The sequence below is a fragment of the Syngnathoides biaculeatus genome, chromosome 15, assembly GCF_019802595.1.
Source record: "Syngnathoides biaculeatus isolate LvHL_M chromosome 15, ASM1980259v1, whole genome shotgun sequence".
Taxonomy (NCBI): Eukaryota; Metazoa; Chordata; class Actinopteri; order Syngnathiformes; family Syngnathidae; genus Syngnathoides; species Syngnathoides biaculeatus.
In genome coordinates, this window is record NC_084654.1 from 25,393,513 (window position 1) to 25,411,493 (window position 17,981).

The 17,981-nt window shown below is 51.6% G+C and overlaps 3 protein-coding genes across 3 annotated transcripts; all 3 read left to right on the top strand.

The window, feature by feature from the left end:
- The first annotated feature begins 474 nt into the window (after positions 1-474).
- Positions 475-9,575, top strand: sec23a (Sec23 homolog A, coat complex II component). The gene is made up of 20 exons (XM_061843912.1): positions 475-886; positions 1,442-1,684; positions 2,089-2,146; positions 2,217-2,303; positions 2,674-2,910; positions 3,344-3,423; positions 3,497-3,641; positions 4,246-4,404; positions 4,519-4,634; positions 4,729-4,852; positions 5,666-5,746; positions 6,103-6,192; positions 6,528-6,634; positions 7,267-7,420; positions 7,903-7,980; positions 8,050-8,211; positions 8,373-8,459; positions 8,534-8,689; positions 9,200-9,265; positions 9,340-9,575. The coding sequence occupies exons 1-20, from the start codon at positions 753-755 to the stop codon at positions 9,427-9,429; spliced, it is 2,454 nt and encodes an 817-aa protein (XP_061699896.1). The 5' UTR covers positions 475-752; the 3' UTR covers positions 9,430-9,575.
- Positions 9,576-10,307: 732 nt separating this feature from the next.
- On the top strand, positions 10,308-13,335 carry clec14a (C-type lectin domain containing 14A). The gene is made up of 2 exons (XM_061843914.1): positions 10,308-10,452; positions 10,737-13,335. The coding sequence occupies exon 2, from the start codon at positions 10,757-10,759 to the stop codon at positions 12,542-12,544; it is 1,788 nt and encodes a 595-aa protein (XP_061699898.1). The 5' UTR covers positions 10,308-10,452; positions 10,737-10,756; the 3' UTR covers positions 12,545-13,335.
- Positions 13,336-13,547: 212 nt separating this feature from the next.
- Positions 13,548-17,222, top strand: foxa1 (forkhead box A1). The gene is made up of 2 exons (XM_061843913.1): positions 13,548-13,693; positions 16,229-17,222. Exons 1-2 carry the CDS (start codon positions 13,628-13,630, stop codon positions 17,219-17,221), a joined length of 1,059 nt encoding a protein of 352 aa, XP_061699897.1. The 5' UTR covers positions 13,548-13,627; the 3' UTR covers position 17,222.
- Positions 17,223-17,981: the final 759 nt, after the last annotated feature.

Genomic DNA, 17,981 nt, shown 5'->3' on the forward strand with positions numbered 1-17,981 from the left:
ATGAAAACCAGGCTGGGGTAGTGTATCATGACGTCACAAAATCGCACCCGCCTCAGTGATCTTCTACTGACACATGACCGATCACTGAAGGCGAACGTTTGAATATCTTGCAACAAATTTGTCTTAATAAATCAACTAAAAATAAACTTGACTGTTTATAACTCACCAATCGTCACAGAGACTTGTCTTTATTTGTTTGGGCGAATAGGATATGTAATGCAGAATGGGTAAACGTTACATAAACAGACGACAAAGGTGAAACATTTTATAATGTTAGGGGTAAAAAATGAAATGTGATTAAAGACCACAAGTTTTGTTTCCAACATTAGATATTCAAATAAGGTACGGTTCCCGACTTTGATGACACAAAAATGCGGGGGGGGGGGGGGGACAGGTGGGAATTTTGTTGTTTTGGTGACGTCACGTTACGACCTCCCCAAAACGCACCTGGGTGAAAATCTCTGAACGAAACAGACGAGATTGCTCACTCTCACCTCCGAACGAAAAGCAGTGAAGTTGAAATACGTAACCTAACAAGGAATTTGACACTTTGAAGATTATTCCTGGATTCGGCCACTGTCTTTACCCGGTCTAAACGCCTTCTCGCATCATTTTACTTGAAGGTAAAGCGTTTCTGGGGGCACCAAGCGAAGGATTCGGATTATGATTTGGGGTCCCGAACAGGGCTGAGAGTGAGACGTCTTACCCGGTCCCCTCGGTGCAATCTGTGTCTTGACGTGGCGCTGCCCGCCATGTTGTTTTGCTTCGTTGTCAAGCGCGCACGCGCGCCCGTATACGAGCAGCCTCAACTTCCAACTTGTCCTCGCCCGCAGCGGCCGAACACGTCCGTAGCGAGCGCGTCCGTGGCTGAATACAGTGGTGAGTGGTGAGCGTGATTTTGTCCAAATGTGTCTTTTTTTTTTGTTTGTTTGTTTGTTTGTTTTGCTAGGGCGAAGGAGTTAGCCGCTAGCATGCCGGCGGCTAACTCAGCCGGTGAACGTCTCAAAAGTTTTCACTCAAAAGACTTTTTGGGATTTGACAGCCGGCGACACGAACGTCCACGGTGGATTCCACGATGACAATAATTTAGTAATGACACGTCTTGGCGTCACGGTTGCCACCCGTCCCGTCGTCCTTGAATTGGCCATTTAATGTTCAATTCGGGACGCCATGATTCGGTCTTGCTTTTCATTAATATTGTCCATCACGCACGAACATGACAATAACGAGCAAAAAGAAAACGGGAATTACTCCTGCCATCGGGGAGACACGCGTGACCCGTGACCCCTGACCCCTGGTGTGGCAACCTGGCAGCGGACAGTGGAGAGGGGAAAAAAAAAAAAAAAAGTTTCGCCGAAGTCAGCAGAGATGATGAGCATGAATGTCCAGTGAAGTGAACGCCCAAAGTGTTCTTAATAAAGTGATCGTTTCCTCTCCGCAGTCCGAGCCCAAGGCGCGTTGCCATGGCGACCTTCCCGGAGTACATCGCCCAGAACGAGGAGCGCGACGGCGTCCGCTTCAGCTGGAACGTGTGGCCGTCCAGCCGCCTGGAGGCCACGCGCATGGTGGTGCCCGTCGCCGCCCTCTTCACGCCCCTCAAGGAGAGACTCGACCTGCCGCCCATCCAGTACGAGCCGGTGCTGTGCAGCCGGGCCACCTGCCGCGCCGTTCTCAACCCGCTCTGGTACGCGCACCCACGCATGCGCCCCGTCCCGTTTCGTTGACTCGCCCCCGCTGCCTCAAAAAAGTACTGCTTATGTAGACAAAAAGTTGACGCCCCCAAAAATAAATAACTGAAATAACGTCAGTCAGTAATGCTGAGTCAGCAAACACCTGGAGCTGTTTTTGTAGGCTTTCCTGCCATTTTTTTCTCACTAGCACATCAGAGGGACGTTTTCACAAGGGGGTCCAGCAGCTTTTCAATTATGAACACCTTTCATGATGTCAGAGTTTTTTTTTTGTTGTTGTTTTTTTTTTTTAAGCAACAACCTGAAATCAGGCAGAGGCGTTCGGTCGATCACCTTGACATTTTCCCACTCAAGGAAAAGCCCTGCAAAATCGTGTCACCTTGATGTTCTTGTCTCGTAGCCAAGTGGACTACCGGGCCAAGCTGTGGGCGTGTAACTTCTGCTACCAGAGGAATCAGGTACCGCTCGGGTTCCAACGCGCGCCGCCGACGTTGGCCTTCACCCTCGCCGTCTCTCTGCTCCTCGCAGTTCCCGCCTTCCTACTCGGGAATCTCCGAAGTCAACCAGCCGGCCGAGCTGCTGCCTCAGTTCTCCACCATCGAGTACGTGGTCCAGGTGAGCCGCGTCAGAACCGCCGTCACGTGAGTGCAAGTCCGACAAGTTCTTCTGTGGACTTCCTAATTATGAGCATTTTCTTCGCAAGGCCGCTGCATCACAGCTCAAATGAACGTTTGTCTCCGGGTTCTTTAGAAACAATATCGCTGTCAGACATATGAATCGAAGGGCAACGTGTGTGCAAAATCCCAGCTGACCCAATACTTATTGATGAATATTTTAGTTAACGTGTTGACGTGTTGCATCATTAACCGGGTGTGCAAGTTCTAACTGGACTTCCTGTTTGAAGCTCGTGGCATTTTATTTTGATGGCTTTGAAAGAATCCACCGAGTCACAAAAGTCTTTTGTTGCGGCGCGGGGGCGGCCCAGCGAGGCCCCCAGATGCCGCTGGTCTTCCTGTACGTGGTGGACACGTGCATGGAGGAGGAGGACCTGCAGGCCCTGAAGGAGTCCCTGCAGATGTCCTTGTCCCTGCTGCCCCCGACGGCCCTGGTGGGTCTGATCACCTTCGGCCGCATCGTCCACGTGCACGAGCTCGGCTGCGAGGGGATCTCCAAGAGTTACGTCTTCAAAGGGACCAAAGACCTCGGCGCCAAGCAGCTGCAGGTACGGCTAGCGGGGGTGATGCGAATCATCCGATGATTGGCATGGAGGAAGGGAAAGTGCTTGGATTCATTCGCATCTGGTTATTTTGGTGCGTATTTTGGGATGATTTGGCCAAATCGGTGTCAGTCTTTGGCGGGCCGTACTTTACTAACCGCATGATGCTTTACCGAGGACCGTAACATGCTGCCAGCCAAAATCATTGATGTGAAGCAAATGCTATTAACATTAATCCTCCCCATGGCTGCTAACTGTGCAATACTAGTAACTAGTAACCAATACTACTATCAAGAAGATGCTCATTAGTGCTCATCCAACGTTGCTAACTAGCGGAAGCTAAACGGTCTCACTCATCCACTAGCGGCGTCCAGTTCCTCCCCTCCCCTCTGTCGTGGCTAATGCTACGTAGGTGTGCTAACGTGTCGCTGACTTGCAGGAGATGCTGGGCCTGGCCAAACCTGTGGCCTCCTCCCAGGGGCGAGGACCGCAAGCCCCCCAACAGCCGCAGTGCAACAGGTTCCTTCACGCCAGCGCCGCTCGGGAAGGGGAAAGTCCCGCTTGTCCTGAACGGTCCCTGTTGACCTTGCAGGTTCCTGCAGCCCGTCCAGAAGGTGGACATGAACCTGACTGACCTGCTGGGGGAGCTCCAGCGAGACTCCTGGCCTGTGGTCCAGGGGAAGAGGCCCCTGCGCTCCTTGGGCGTGGCCATGTCCATCGCTGTCGGCCTGCTGGAGGTGAGCGTCAAAAGCGGTTCCCGTCACATTGTTGACTGCGCAGATGAGCTTTGTTGTCACTGTGTTCCCTGCACGTGTGTGACCGGCACACTTGCCAAAATGTGGGTGGGTGGTCCGTGCTTTTTGGGCTTTACGAGTCGTGCTTTGCCGTCATCCGGTGCCGACGATTGAAGCGGATTTTCAAGCTTCATGTAGAATCAAATGCAGGGTTCCGTGAATGCCTGTATGAAACTTCCAGGCTCCGAGGCCAAAGACATCTGATTTTGACAAAAGTAGTGTTTTGCCGCTATCAAATAAATATGCTAGTGAGATGTGGAGCTTCGTTTTGAATAATGTAACGCTTTTCCTGTCATTTGGCGGCGAGGAACTATGTTGCTGTGAGTTTAGGGACTCCATCTCGAGTTGATGAACTTCTTTTATGTAACCGTAGAGTGCTTTCCCGCAATCGAGGAACATCCTAGTGGTGTGGAACTTTGAAGTGATTTGAGGAGCTTCCTTCAGACGCAATTGTTTCCGATGTACTGTACTTGGTTGACTCTTGTTGACATGATGCATACGTTGGACTTCTTTTTCTCCGCGCATTATTTTGCCCTTTTGGTGGCAGTGCACCTTCCCCAACACGGGCGCACGCATCATGACCTTCATCGGGGGGCCGGCCACGCAGGGTCCCGGCATGGTGGTGGGGGACGAGCTCAAGACCCCCATCAGGTCTTGGCACGACATTGAAAAAGACAACGCCAAGTTCATGAAGAAGGCCGCCAAGGTGAGACCTCAGGCTAGTTAGCTTAGCGTCATCCAAAACATGATTCACGTGCGTGTGTGTGTGTGTGTGGTGTGTGTGTGTGTGTGCGCGCGCGCGCGCCCGCCCGCGCATTAGCATTACGAGTCGCTGGCTAGCAGGGCATCCGCTAGCGGTCACGTGATGGACATCTACGCCTGTGCGCTAGACCAGACTGGACTTCTGGAGATGAAGTGTTGCGCCAACAACACAGGGTAAAAAACAACAACAACAAAAAAAACCTAAAGATAATTGCAATAATCTATATTTTATCATTAAAAGAGTTCATCTTGTAATTCGTCACTGTAGCGGCTACATGGTGATGGCTGACTCGTTCAACACGTCATTGTTCAAGCAAACCTTCCAGAGAGTTTTCTCCAAAGACGTTCAAGGCTCCTTCAAGATGGCCTTCGCCGCCACGCTGGAAGTCAAGGTACGCCCGTGTCCAGGAGCGGCGGCGCTTCCTCCGTAGGAGCTTCGCGGCGTTACGCGTATTTAGGACCACCAAGATGCTCCGAAACGCAACAATATCTTCCTCAAATACCCCCCCCCCTCCCCCACTTGTGCGACTACGGTATTCTGATCAATATCATGCACAAATAAATTCATGCGTTTTCACCTATTCCAGGGGGCAGCCATGTTGGGCAGTATCGCCATCTGCTGTCGACTGAAATTAACATCGCATGTTCCCTCGCAAAGGTCACGTGACGAAACTATTGGTATTGCGCGATAACCGGCAGAACTCCGGTCAAAAAAGTCCTCAAATCATGATCAATCACTGATTTAATACGCAAAAAACAAGCAAAAAAAATGCTTCTTTATGATGCTGTTCTCGATTAAATGGTAGAGTACGGCGCTAGCTTGGCGGTGTTAGCAGCTCGCTGCCCGAGTGGCCGGTAGACGAGCGACAGGCGGCTCTGGCGGTTTTCCCGGAAAGTTTAGTATGCGAACGGCCTCTTCACACGTCGGCAGTTCCTCCCAATGTAAAAATGGAAAGCACGCAGCGAGCTGGCTCGTTGCAGCTTTGTCCCTTCTGCCTGAAAAAGCAGCGATGTCACACGCACGCAATGTTTGCAAAATGCTTCTGTTGTTTTTCATTTTTTTTCAAAGATGCTTCAAAGATTTACAATCAACACAATCAGCTGAAATGCGCATTTACAGTACAAGACGAAGTTTTGACACGCACGCAATACGGCGGCGAGACGACAAGTCGCGGTGACGGCCGGCCTGTCTTCTTTTCTTTCAGACGTCCAGAGAGCTGAAAGTGTCCGGCGCCGTCGGACCCTGCGTGTCCCTCAACGCCAAAGGACCTTGCGTATCCGAAAATGTACGCCGATCTTATTTGTCGCGATGACCCGATCCTCACCGTGAGCCGAGCAGGTTCCGCAGAACCAGCCGACGCGATAACCTGCTTTTATCATATATGAAATTGTTGGACATGTTGACATGGATGGTTTAACAAAAGGTCCAGTGACAGGATTCATTTTGGCATTATTTGTAAAGAAGTCTTTTTGTGCACCTGCATGTCCATTCCAAGAAGTTGAAACTGCGAAAATATCATTTCATTTTCGGAATCGTTAAGAGTAAAATGTGTGTGTATATGTTGTCGTATTTATTTTTTGAAGTTTTTTTTTTTTTTTTTTTTTTGCCCTGATGTCGACGTTTGTTTCCTTTTTTTGTCAGGAGATCGGCAGCGGGGGAACGTGTCAGTGGAAGATGTGCGCTTTGGACCCCGACACCACGCTGGCGCTCTACTTTGAGGTGGTCAACCAGGTACGTGCCAGCCGGCAATGCGCGCAGTGGCTTGAAAAGCCGACTCGAACAGCTGAACACTGTGGAGGGGTCAGTCGGAGTCACTTGAAATGGTGCCGGGTGGGCTCCGGCTCACGTTTTAGGAGTTTGATCGGAACGCAGTCACATCTGCGCTTCTAAAAGGGTGTGCACACTTGTGCAAGCACTTTATCGGTTTCGTTCCTTTTGTATTTTTCCCCCAATTGACGTGGACAGGTTCCATAAGTGGTGGGAAAAGGTTTTGAAAGAATATCTTGCATTTGGACTACGGTGTGTCGACTTTTCGTATCGATTGGTGTGTGTGTGTGTGTCGCCAGCACAACGCTCCCATCCCTCAAGGCGGCCGCGGAGCTCTGCAGTTCGTCACGCAGTTCCAGCACGCATCGGGACAGAGACGCGTACGGGTCACCACCGTCGCCAGGAAGTACGACGCGCACGCACGCACACACGCACGTACTCACATGATGTACACACACACAACGTACACACACAACGTGCACACGCATAACACACGGTGTACGCACACACACACACACACACACGCGACGTACACACATGATGTACATGCACACACGACATACACACAGAACACGCGTAACACGTGTGTACGCACACACACGATGCACATACTCACATGATATACACACACACACACTGTACACACACACAACGTGCACACGCATAACACACGGTGTATGCGCACACGGCACACACACACACACACACATGCCACATACGACACGCACACACACACACACGGCACAGGAAGTTTGCAATCACGCAGATGTGAGCAAGTTGCAGCCTCCTAATTTCACCGGCACATTTTTTGCGCGTGCAGTCAATTCATATTTAAACTGAACCAACATTTTTGTAATTTTCATTCAGACATAATTGAGACTCAAGCAAACTCCCATGAAAAGGACAAAACGCAAAGTGTCGCAAAATCACGTTTTGGTATCAATGAACGTCTTTTTACACACACACACACACTTAAGTGTGTGGCACACGCCGACATGGCATTTCCCGCGACCGACCGGCGCCGCGCTCGTCTTGCAGCTGGGCCGACGCGCAGACGCAGATTCAGAGCATCGCCGCGTCCTTCGACCAAGAGGCGGCGGCCGTCCTGATGGCCAGGCTGGCGGTGTACCGCGCCGAGACGGAGGAGGGGCCCGACGTCCTCAGGTGGTTGGACAGGCAGCTCATCAGACTGGTGAGCTCTCCGCGACCGGGGCGACAACTTTTTGGGTTTCTTTGTCAAAGCATGCAGCGAAAAATAACACAAGTAAGTGGAATGTTGGCGCATCATCTTGCGCAAAACCCGTACAAGAGTTTCACAACAAAGAGATCAAAAATGTGACCATTGTTGTTATCTTTCCTTTCTACGTGTGCTGCTGCACTGTTTGTGTTCATATCGTCATGGCAGGAAGGGTAAGCTCTTCCGCTAGATCTGTTAGCATTAAGCTAGCAAACGTGCGTCAATTGTGGATTTGTTTACGTACAAACTTCAACTGGTAGCGAAAACAGCGCCAGCACACGTAACGGAAATCTTTTTTTTTTTTTTTGTGTGTGTGTGTTTTCTCTGCATGACTTGTTTAAAAAAAAAAAAAAAAAAAGTTGGTTGAACGTGCGAGTGACAGTCCAGTGTTTCTCTCCCTCCCCCCCCCCCCCCCGGCCCCTTCTCCCCCCTTTCAGTGTCAGAAGTTCGGCGATTACCACAAAGACGATCCCAACTCTTTCAGGTTCTCGGAGACGTTCTCGCTGTACCCTCAGGTGAGGCCCGTGGCGCCGGCCCCCGTTCGGGACCGCTGGAGTCTTGACTCCGCCCCCTCTGCGTTTCAGTTCATGTTCCACCTGAGGCGCTCGCCCTTCCTGCAAGTGTTCAACAACAGCCCGGACGAGAGCTCGTACTACCGACACCAGTTCAACCGCCACGATCTGACGCAGGCGCTCATCATGATCCAGCCCGTCCTCTACGCGTACTCCTTCCAGGGACCACCGGAGGTCAGTGTCGTACGGGTCTCCCGATGACAGCGGCGGCCCTTCGGGAATGGTCGGCCGCTTTCCTTCCAAAATGTTCTTCTTCTGCTGTCATTGATGACTGGTCATCCATGAGCAATTGCCAAATGTTTGAGGATTTATGGACGTGCTTTTGCGTTCGCCAGCCGGTGTTGTTGGACAGCAGCAGCATTCTCCCGGATCGCATCCTGCTCATGGACACTTTCTTCCAGATCCTCATCTACCACGGAGAGGTACGTACGCACGCGCGCACGCAGCGGCAGTTCCGTTTCTGAGGGCGACTTTGGGTGTGACGCTCGCCCGCCAGACGGTGGCCCAGTGGAGGAAGGCGGGCTACCAGGAGATGGCCGAGTACGAGAACTTCCGGCACCTTCTTCAGGCCCCGGTGGACGACGCCCAGGAGCTGCTGCACTCGCGCTTCCCCATGCCCAGATACATCGACACCGAGCACGGCGGCAGCCAGGTGGGGGCGCCGAATGCCGAGGCTCGGCTCGTCGCCGTCTTACGGAATTCAATTCCGCAAATGGGAGAGAAGCTCTTTTCTGAATTCAGGTCAACTTCCACGTGTCCAATTTGGGAAGGTTCACTTCCTCCTTGTAAGGCCGCCACCCGTGATTGGCTCCGTCACAAACGGGACTTCTTTTCCAAATATGACACGCCACAATTTTTCAGCAGGTTGAACAATGTGATTTCCGGAACGTGAAGCACATTTTCGTTTTCTTTTTAAATCACGATTTGTTCTTTGTGTTTGTGAAGTCCAAAATAATTTCTGCTTTTCATCCACTTTTTGATCTTTGAGTAAACATCCAAGGGTTTTATTTCTCTGAGAAAGTACTTCAAGTAGTCTCAAGCCTTCTGCCGTACTTTCAAGAGCGTAACTTTGCTTGTACAACAGTATTCTTAACCTTTTTTTTTTTTTTTTTTAATCTGAAGGTTAAATGATGATGATGATGTTTTTTTTTTTTTTTTGTAGGCTCGCTTCCTGCTCTCCAAAGTCAACCCCTCCCAGACGCACAACAACATGTACGGCTGGGGTCAGGTGAGGCGTCAGCGTGACGTTCTTCAGATCGATGGATCGATTTGGAATTGACGACGGTCCGTTTTTGCCGGCAGGAGTCGGGCGCCCCCATCCTGACGGACGACGTCAGCCTGCAGGTCTTCATGGACCACCTGAAGAAGTTGGCCGTGTCCAGCGCCGCCTGATGCCGGCGACGAGACCGACGCGTCTTCTCGTCGGCCATCTTGCCGCCGCCGTCTTGTTTCCCTTTTCTCTGTTGTAATAAACGTCGTGAAACTCGCAACTCTAGACCTTTTGGGCGACTTTCGTGGACCTCATAGACCCGGATGAAATGATGGTTTTATAATAATCATAAATCTTTATGGGCATCCGTGAATCATTGATACATGCGTTCAGGGGCTTTTTTTTTTTTTTTTTTTTTTCTGAACCTTTATGGGCCTCTATAAATCTTTATTGACCTTGCTGGACTTTTTATTGCGCTTTATGGACCTTTCAGGTCCTTCTTTATTTACTTAATAGCCCCCCCCCAAAAAAAAAAAAAAATCTTTATGGCTATTGATCAAGTTTTAGACTCAATTCATCAAGGTAGAGAAAAGTATCGGCATAGACGAGTATACATCCAACCATCCATTATCTGAGCCGCTTATCCTCACAAGGATCAGAGCGCCAGCAAAATACAAAGCAAAAGCGCAGATCAGGTCGAAGTCGATATTTTGTGACGACTCAGAAAGAGGTGTCGAAAAACATCACCCCACCAAAATAAAATCTGCGCACTGGAAAGCGACTTTTGGCTTCCTGCTATTCTTTGGACTCTTCCTCCAGGAAACAGGAAGCATCTGCGTCGCCACGGCAACAGTCGGACGTGCGAGTGGAATGTCGGCGAGCGTCGTTTCGGCAATTTTCACGGAGTCGTTAAGGTCGATTAGAGGAGGGCAAGCTCATCTTCATCCTTCCTGTGTGCGACTTCCAATTTGCGCTTTGATTGGTTTGACGTCGGCATTGAGGAAAAGAGCAAAATCCGGCAAAGAAGGACAAAAGAAAAGATTTGGGGGAAGTGGCTCTCCGTATCAAGACATTTCCTGTCTCGGCAGGAAGCGGGCGCGCAAGAGGGCAGGGGCAGGGGCAGGGGGTCCGGAGGCGCGCCCGCCAGTCGCCGTGAGAGGAGAGCGCGACCGAGACGCAAGACCCAAAAGGAACCAAAGCCCAAGGTAAGAATTTTCTCCCTTTCTTGCACGTCAGCTAATCGCTGAACAGTTGATCCGTTCCAGGGTCAATCCAGGGTCACGGGGAGCGTTCATTTGCTCAAAGTACAAATATGGAAATGTCCCGAGCGCTCGATAATCAGCCTCGGTTTCGAAAGCGCCGGAAACGCTGGCGAGAATTTGATGCGATGTCCGAGCGGCGCATACATTGGAATCCGACTGACCGGGTGTCGCGCGTACGTGGACCCCGCACGCTACGAGGTGACCCGACGCGGTTTTTATCCCCGCAGGTCGGTGGGAGGACTCAGACATGTTTTCGCCGCCACGTCAACGCAGTTTCCGTCTTGCGCTGGCCTTCGTCCTCACGCTGACGTCCGCCGCCCCCGCTCGGGGTCCGCGCTACGTCCCGCATCACACCGCGGCCCCCTTCGAGCGAGCGCGGGAGGCGTGCCGCCCTTACGGCCTGGCCACCTTCGCCGCCCCCCGGGACCTGACCCGACTTCTCGGGGTCATCGCCGAGTCCTCCTCCGCCGGGTCGCCCGCCTTCTGGGTGGGGCTGAAGAAGGCCAAGAACCAGTGCGTGGTGCCCTCGCTACCTCTCAGAGGCTTCAAGTGGACCCACGGAGGCGAGGAGGCCTTGGAGGCCCTCTGGGCCCAGGAACCAGAACATACCTGTACCTCAGTTCTCTGTGCGGGACTGGTGGCCCGGTCGAACGGGTCCACAGTCACAAGCTGGGGTCTGGTACCACTCAGTTGCAAGACCGGCAACTACTTCATTTGCAACCTGAACTCGGAAGATGGAGGACCTGCTGGACCTGAATCAGCAGAACCTGAACTTTCAGGACCTGAACATGCTGAACCAAACTTTGTTGGACCTGGATCTGCTGAACCGGAACCTGCAGGACCAGAACCGGCTGAACCGGGACCTGCGGGACCTGCTGAACCGGGACCTGCATTACCAGAACCGGCTGAACCGGGACCTGCGGGACCTGCGGGACCTGGATCTGCTGAACCGGGACCTGCATTACCAGAACCGGCTGAACCGGGACCTGCGGGACCTGCTGAACCGGGACCTGCATTACCAGAACCGGCTGAACCGGGACCTGCGGGACCTGCGGGACCTGCTGAACCGGGACCTGCATTACCAGAACCGGCTGAACCGGGACCTGCGGGACCTGCGGGACCTGGATCTGCTGAACCGGGACCTGCATTACCAGAACCGGCTGAACCGGGACCTGCGGGACCTGCTGAACCGGGACCTGCATTACCAGAACCGGCTGAACCGGGACCTGCGGGACCTGCGGGACCTGGATCTGCTGAACCGGGACCTGCATTACCAGAACCGGCTGAACCGGGACCTGCGGGACCTGCGGGACCTGGACCTACTGAACCGGAATCTGCGGGACCTGGACCTACTGAGCCGGAATCTGCCGGACGTGAACCAGAAGCACCACAAGTGTCCGAGCAAAAACCCAAACTACCAGTCCCGCCAACGCCTGAATCCGATCGGCCTGAATCCGCTGCACCTGAACTAAAGAAACCCGACGAGCAGGACCCCGATGTCGGTCGAGAATCTGCGTCTAACTCGTGCTCACAACCTGAGGTGGCCAGAGCTCGTGCCTTCAGTCTAGACTCCGACAACAAGAGCAGGATCCGAGTAGAGTGCTGGTCCGAAGTGCACCTGGAATTGCACTGCCGGGCCGGCGAGTGGCGCCTGCCGGGGGGTTCCCCCGCCAACCTGAGCTCCGTGTGCACCCCGTGCGGGACCGGGTACCTCAAGGACGCGTCGGGCGACTGCGTGGACGTGGACGAGTGCTCCGGCGCGCACGGGTGCCGCCACGGGTGCGTGAACACGGCGGGCTCCTTCGCGTGCGCGTGCGACGTCGACCCCGCGGGCTCCGAGGACGGGGCCACGTGCGAGCCCGCCGACGACCCCGCCCCCGGGCCCTTCTCGGGGACGCTGGTGCCGGCTCTGATCGGGGCGGCGGTGGCGCTGGCGGTTCTGATGCTCATCGCCTTAGTGGCGCTCAAGTGCTGCCTGAAGAGGCGGAGCAAGAAGAAGAAGAAGGAGGAGGAGGCGGAGCAAAGACCCACATGAGCGGTGATGTCATCAACCGATGCGTGACATCATGATTTTGGATTTGTTTTTTTATGCACATGCATGTAACACGCAAACGACACACACGCACACAAGAAGCAGAAACGTCTCCCCCTGGCGGTTGCAGTCGGGACGTGGGCTGAAGCATTCTGGGTCACGTGAGAGCCGCACCGCAGTTCTCATGGCGACCAGCAGGTGGCGGCATTCCCATCACCATGCTCGTCACGAGAAGTGTCACGTGACACGTCAACACCGTGACTGACAGCTGATTGACTTGTAACCTTTTTCACAATTTGTCATTTTGTCATTATTCTTAGTTGTCTCAAATCACAATAGCGATGATATTACGTACCAAGAAATGATGTGACTTTTTTTTTTTTCCTTTGTCATTTTAGAACTAATGGCCAAATCAAAACTGGCGTTGTGACTTTGAATTTGAAAAATGACTCTCGAAATTGTGAAATAGTTTCAAATCGAAAAGATGAACGTTATTGTTCACAACTTTGTAAAGTTGTTTTTTTTTTTGTGTGTATTATTTCATAGTTCCGATTGAAAGATTGAAAGTTTAGTTCAGGTTTTGTCTATTTTTTTTTTTTTTTGTCCACTCAAATCAAAAGTTGCTGAATGATGTCAAAGTCGGCCTCTTTGATGTTGTTGAGTTTTTATTCACTGGGAGGAGAAAAAAAAAAAACCTCATTTTGGCGTCTCGAGATTCGTGTCATTTGTGTTCTGACCCAAACAGTTTTGAAGACATTTTTCTAGAGAACTTCTTCCCTGCCTTTTTTTTTTTTTTTTTACGTTGTATTTCTCATTTATGATGGTGGAAACTTGTTGTGCATGTTTCAATAAAATCTGTCATGAAAGAAAGTCTTCACTGGGATTCGTCTTCTTCTTATTATGGGATGGACGGAGGAGGAGGAGGAGGAGGAGGAGGAGGAGGACCTCCGTCTTCATCCTCCTCGCGAGGAGGTTGTCTTCGTCGTCGTCTTGTCTTCTTTTTCTTTCTTGTCACCCGAGTGAGTCGGAGGAGGACCGGCACCGGCACCGGCACCGGCGGCACCGGAACCACCGGCGGCGGCGGAGATGCTGAGCTCGGTGAAGATGGAGGGTCACGAGACTCCGGACTGGACTTGCTTCTACAGCGACGAGGTGAGCGACGAACCCACGACTCGGCGCGCACTTGTCGTCTCTCTTTCTTTTTTATTTCTTTTTATTTTTATTTTTATTTTTTAGTCCCCCCCCCCTTTTTTTTCCATTTTTTTTTTAGTAACGCGCTTGTTGGCGTGTTGACGCAACAAAAGTTTCCAACTGGTTTTCCTTCTGAAAAAAACAAAAAACAAAAAACGGAAGGTCAGTTTGAATCGGCGAGATGATTTATTTATGTATTTATTTGTAGGGTAAAATTGCGTTTCGTTTTTTTTCGTCACATTATTGCAACTATGATCTGATGAGTATTATTGTTATTAATCGGTGTGTATTTGGCGGCCGAGTCCGTGAAACGAAAGCACAAAAGCAAGACTACAAAGTGAAAATGTGTTAAAATGTCAAATAAACGAAAGCGTTTCATGCAAATCAATTAGCTCACCAATACGTCAGTTAGAATATTAATAATAATGACGACATCGTGGCAGGACGAAAGATTCGGGCTACTTAAACGTTTGGTTTTTTTTCTTCTTGGATGTAAATTCCACTGACATTGTAGATTGATGAAAAATGGTTGAGAGAAAAAAGACGTAAGATTTCAGATCAAGTCTATATGATATTATTAAATAAATACGTAGCTAATAAATGAATAGAAATCAAAGAAGCGACCGTTCAATGCAAATTCAAAAGGACGCAGACAATCATATTCAGCTCATTTTTGAAATTGCGTCCGCGGGTGTGACGCAAACATTTTTCAATGCTGCTCAGGTTTTATACATTTTTATACGGTATACAACCTTTTATAGATCAATGAGGAAAAACAAAAACTAAACAAAGAAAATCATAAGGTTTGTTTCGAAGCAACTCGACAAAGTTCGGCACGCGCGCGACGTTTAAGCTTTTAAAATCAATTCCAATCTCAAATCAGCAAAAGGACAATTCGCGCACACAAAATCAACTAGGAAAAAAATACAATATGAACTTTGTATAGTTTTTTTTTTTTTTAAATACACGCTAAATACAAGTCTAGAGAAAATACACACACGAAATCCAACACGAAATAACATTTTTTAACAAAAACGTCAATTGTTCAAAAATCACGCACACAAATCATGGCTTTAAAAAAAAAGATCAATTGTGCAAACGAAGTGTTGTAAATCCACGTGCGTCCGCTCCCCCCCCCACACACACACACACAAAAAAAGTACTGAGCAAAAATCAGAGATCAAACACAAAACGTCCAGTCAAAATCAACAAAGGGCAAAATGAGCAGCGTGTAAAAAATCAAATTGCCAGCGTCAAAAATGAACTCTTGAATTTAAAAAATGATTTTTAAAAATCCAGCCATACATTTTCCAAGGCGCTTATCCTCACAGGGGTCGCCTCAAATCCAAACGCCCCCCCCCCCCCCAAAAAAAAAAAAAAAAAAAGACGCCGGAAAAACGACCGACTTGTGATTGTTTAGAAGAGCGGAAATGACGTTTTACTTTTGCCGCAATATCGCATGGCAACATTATTCATTTTTCCCCCAAACAATTTTTGTCCTCTGATTTTGAAAAATCTTTAAGGACGTCAATCAGCCCACATATGATTATTAGTCCTAGTTATGAATTGTGATTCCTTTCAACGTGATGTTTGTAGTCCCATTTTGATGTGACTTTCCCAAATCAAAACGACCTGATCTCGTCTCCAATTGCAATTGGAAGAACTGGATGATGATTATTATTATTTGGATTGAAAAATAACTGATGAGAATAATCATCATCATCATCATCTTCAAATATGTTTTTTCCCCCCTTGCTCACCGAAAGTCACTTTCAGAAATACTTGTGCGCCTCGTCAGAAACGCTCGCTGATCAGTGACGTCACACCGGGACAGCTGTCGGTCCGTGACGTCACGGCAACGCATCGACGATATGGATTGTGCCCACATCGACGCCTCAACTCGGCTTGAAACCCGAATTTGGAACCTGACTTCGAACCTCTAACCTAGGCCTGAAAAAATGAATTTGAGATTCAATCAATCACGTTTGCATCTTTGACAGCAAGGTCGAAAAACCACCAATCGCAATCTTATTTCAAGGTATTGATTACTCGAGAAATCTGCGAAAAATAAATTCAAATCTGACAGGAGCAGGTCCTCCTGGCCAGTAGGTGGCGCTACGCCGATCATGGGCAGGACTGACAAAGTCTTTGCTCATAAAATTCCGGGCCATTTTGCAATATCTGAATTGAACTTTTATTGATCAAAAGTACACGCAATATCTGTACTTGCTAATCATATCTCGGAGTACTCAAGAGTGATTAACGGTGCTGAAAAAAGTGACGTCGAACACCCAAAGCGACGTCCAAATCAATCACACCCTCATCAATTTATTCTGCGAAAACGAAAAAGCTTAGCCCCACCCCCACCGGAAAAGACAATTGAAAAAAAAGTCACTTTTTTTTTTTACCCCTGCGCAGCTGACGTTGCCGTTTTGATCTTCTGAGAGTAGAACTGAATTGAAGCGCTCCGATTTGCTTGTACTTGGTGTCGCGCAGGTGTACTCCCCGATGGCGGCGGCGGGCCTGGGGATGGGGTCGGTGTCGGGCTACGTGCCGGGCGGCGGCGGGGCGGCGTCGGCCTCCTTCAACGTGGCGTACGGCGGGCCCGGCATAAGCCCCGCCCCCGTGGGCGTGTCCTGCCTGGGCAACGGGGGGATGGGCGGAGGAGCCACGAGCCCGTGCGGCGGCGGGGCCCAGGCGGGGGCGCACCACCACCAGCACCAGCACCAGCACGCCTACGGCGGCGTCAGTCCCGCGGCCCAGTACGGCGTCGGCGGGGGCCGCGGCCGCGAGGGGAAGCCGCTGAGACGCAGCTACCCGCACGCCAAGCCGCCGTACTCGTACATCTCGCTGATCACGATGGCCATCCAACAGGCGCCCGGCAAAATGCTGACCCTGAGCGAGATCTACCAGTGGATCATGGAGCTGTTCCCCTTCTACCGGAACAACCAGCAACGCTGGCAGAACTCCATCCGCCACTCGCTGTCCTTCAACGACTGCTTCGTCAAAGTGTCGCGCTCGCCCGACAAACCCGGCAAAGGCTCCTACTGGACGCTGCACCCCGACTCCGGCAACATGTTTGAGAACGGCTGCTACCTGCGGCGCCAGAAGCGCTTCAAGTGCGACAGGAAGGCCCCGGCGGAGGGCGGCAAGGAGCGCCGGGCCGGGGGGTCGCCCTACGCCGCCGCCGCCCCCTCGCCGCCCCTCACGTCCGGCCCCGAGGGCGCCAAGTCGGCGGGTCCCCAGCTGCTGTCCAACCTGTGTCTGCCCCCCCACGGCGTGGAGCTGAAGGGGGACGCCCACTACGCTTTCGACCACCCCTTCTCCATCAACAACCTGATGTCGTCTCCCGAGCACCACAAACTGGACCTGAGGGCCTACGACGCCCTCCAGTACTCCACCTACGGCGCCGGCAGGAGCGCCGACCCGCTGGAGGCGCCGCCTTACTACCAGGGAGCCTGCGCCAGGGCGCTGCTCAACACCTCTTAGGGCGCCGGAGGGGGGGTGGGGGGGGGGTACACGTGCGTGCGTGCGTGCGTGCTCGGGTGGCGAAGGGGCCTGGTCCGGCGCCCCTTTTTCCTCCTCCTCGTAAGTCCCCGTTTTCACCCCACCTTTTTCCAACCTCCAGTGAAGCCCCCCCCCCCCCCATCCCGTGACGTGGAGATGGAAGGTGAGGTCATGTCGTGCCCGCCTGAGGACCAACGACTTCCCAGCGTCCTCAACCGTCCCGCGTGTGACGAGTGCCCCGCTCGCCCCCTTTTGCAGCAGCTCAAAAGTCTCCTTCAGATTTATTCTGTAAAAAGCTTCGGCGAGTCTCCTTCCCCAAGTCGGCTTGAAATTGCCGTTCACGGAATTGTTCCGGCGCGTTGGGGGTGTGGCCGGCCAGCGTCAGCTGATAGACGCTGGTCACGCCTTCCAGAAAAGTACACGCCCCCTCCGAGCCCTCCTGTTCTGGGCCGGGTCAAATTGACCCGTTTCAACTGGGAAAGCATAAGAGCGGATGCGCGCAAGCTAGCATGCTGTGAATAGCTGGAAAACGAGGTGGCGGACAAGGGACGGAAAAAGGCCAAAGGGGACAATTTGAAAAAGCAGCTGAATTGCCCATAGGTGTGACTGTGAGTGCGATTGGTTGTTTCTTCCTATCTGCCCCGCGATTGGCTGTGGCGACCGGTTGAGGATTTACGCCGCCTCCTGCCCGTTGACAGCTGGGATGGGCTCCGGCACTCTTGCGACCCTGGTGAGGATAAGC

Excerpts from the sequence above, each read along its gene's own strand:
- sec23a (XM_061843912.1), top strand. The coding sequence starts at position 753 with ATGTTGTTTTGCTTCGTTGTCAAGCGCGCACGCGCGCCCGTATACGAG. Across the intron at positions 5,747-6,102 it reads GACCTTGCGTATCCGAAAAT|GAGATCGGCAGCGGGGGAAC; the intron begins GTACGCCGATCT and ends TTTTTTTGTCAG. Across the intron at positions 8,460-8,533 it reads TCCTCATCTACCACGGAGAG|ACGGTGGCCCAGTGGAGGAA; the intron begins GTACGTACGCAC and ends CTCGCCCGCCAG.
- clec14a (XM_061843914.1), top strand. The coding sequence starts at position 10,757 with ATGTTTTCGCCGCCACGTCAACGCAGTTTCCGTCTTGCGCTGGCCTTC.
- foxa1 (XM_061843913.1), top strand. The coding sequence starts at position 13,628 with ATGCTGAGCTCGGTGAAGATGGAGGGTCACGAGACTCCGGACTGGACT. Across the intron at positions 13,694-16,228 it reads CTTGCTTCTACAGCGACGAG|GTGTACTCCCCGATGGCGGC; the intron begins GTGAGCGACGAA and ends GGTGTCGCGCAG.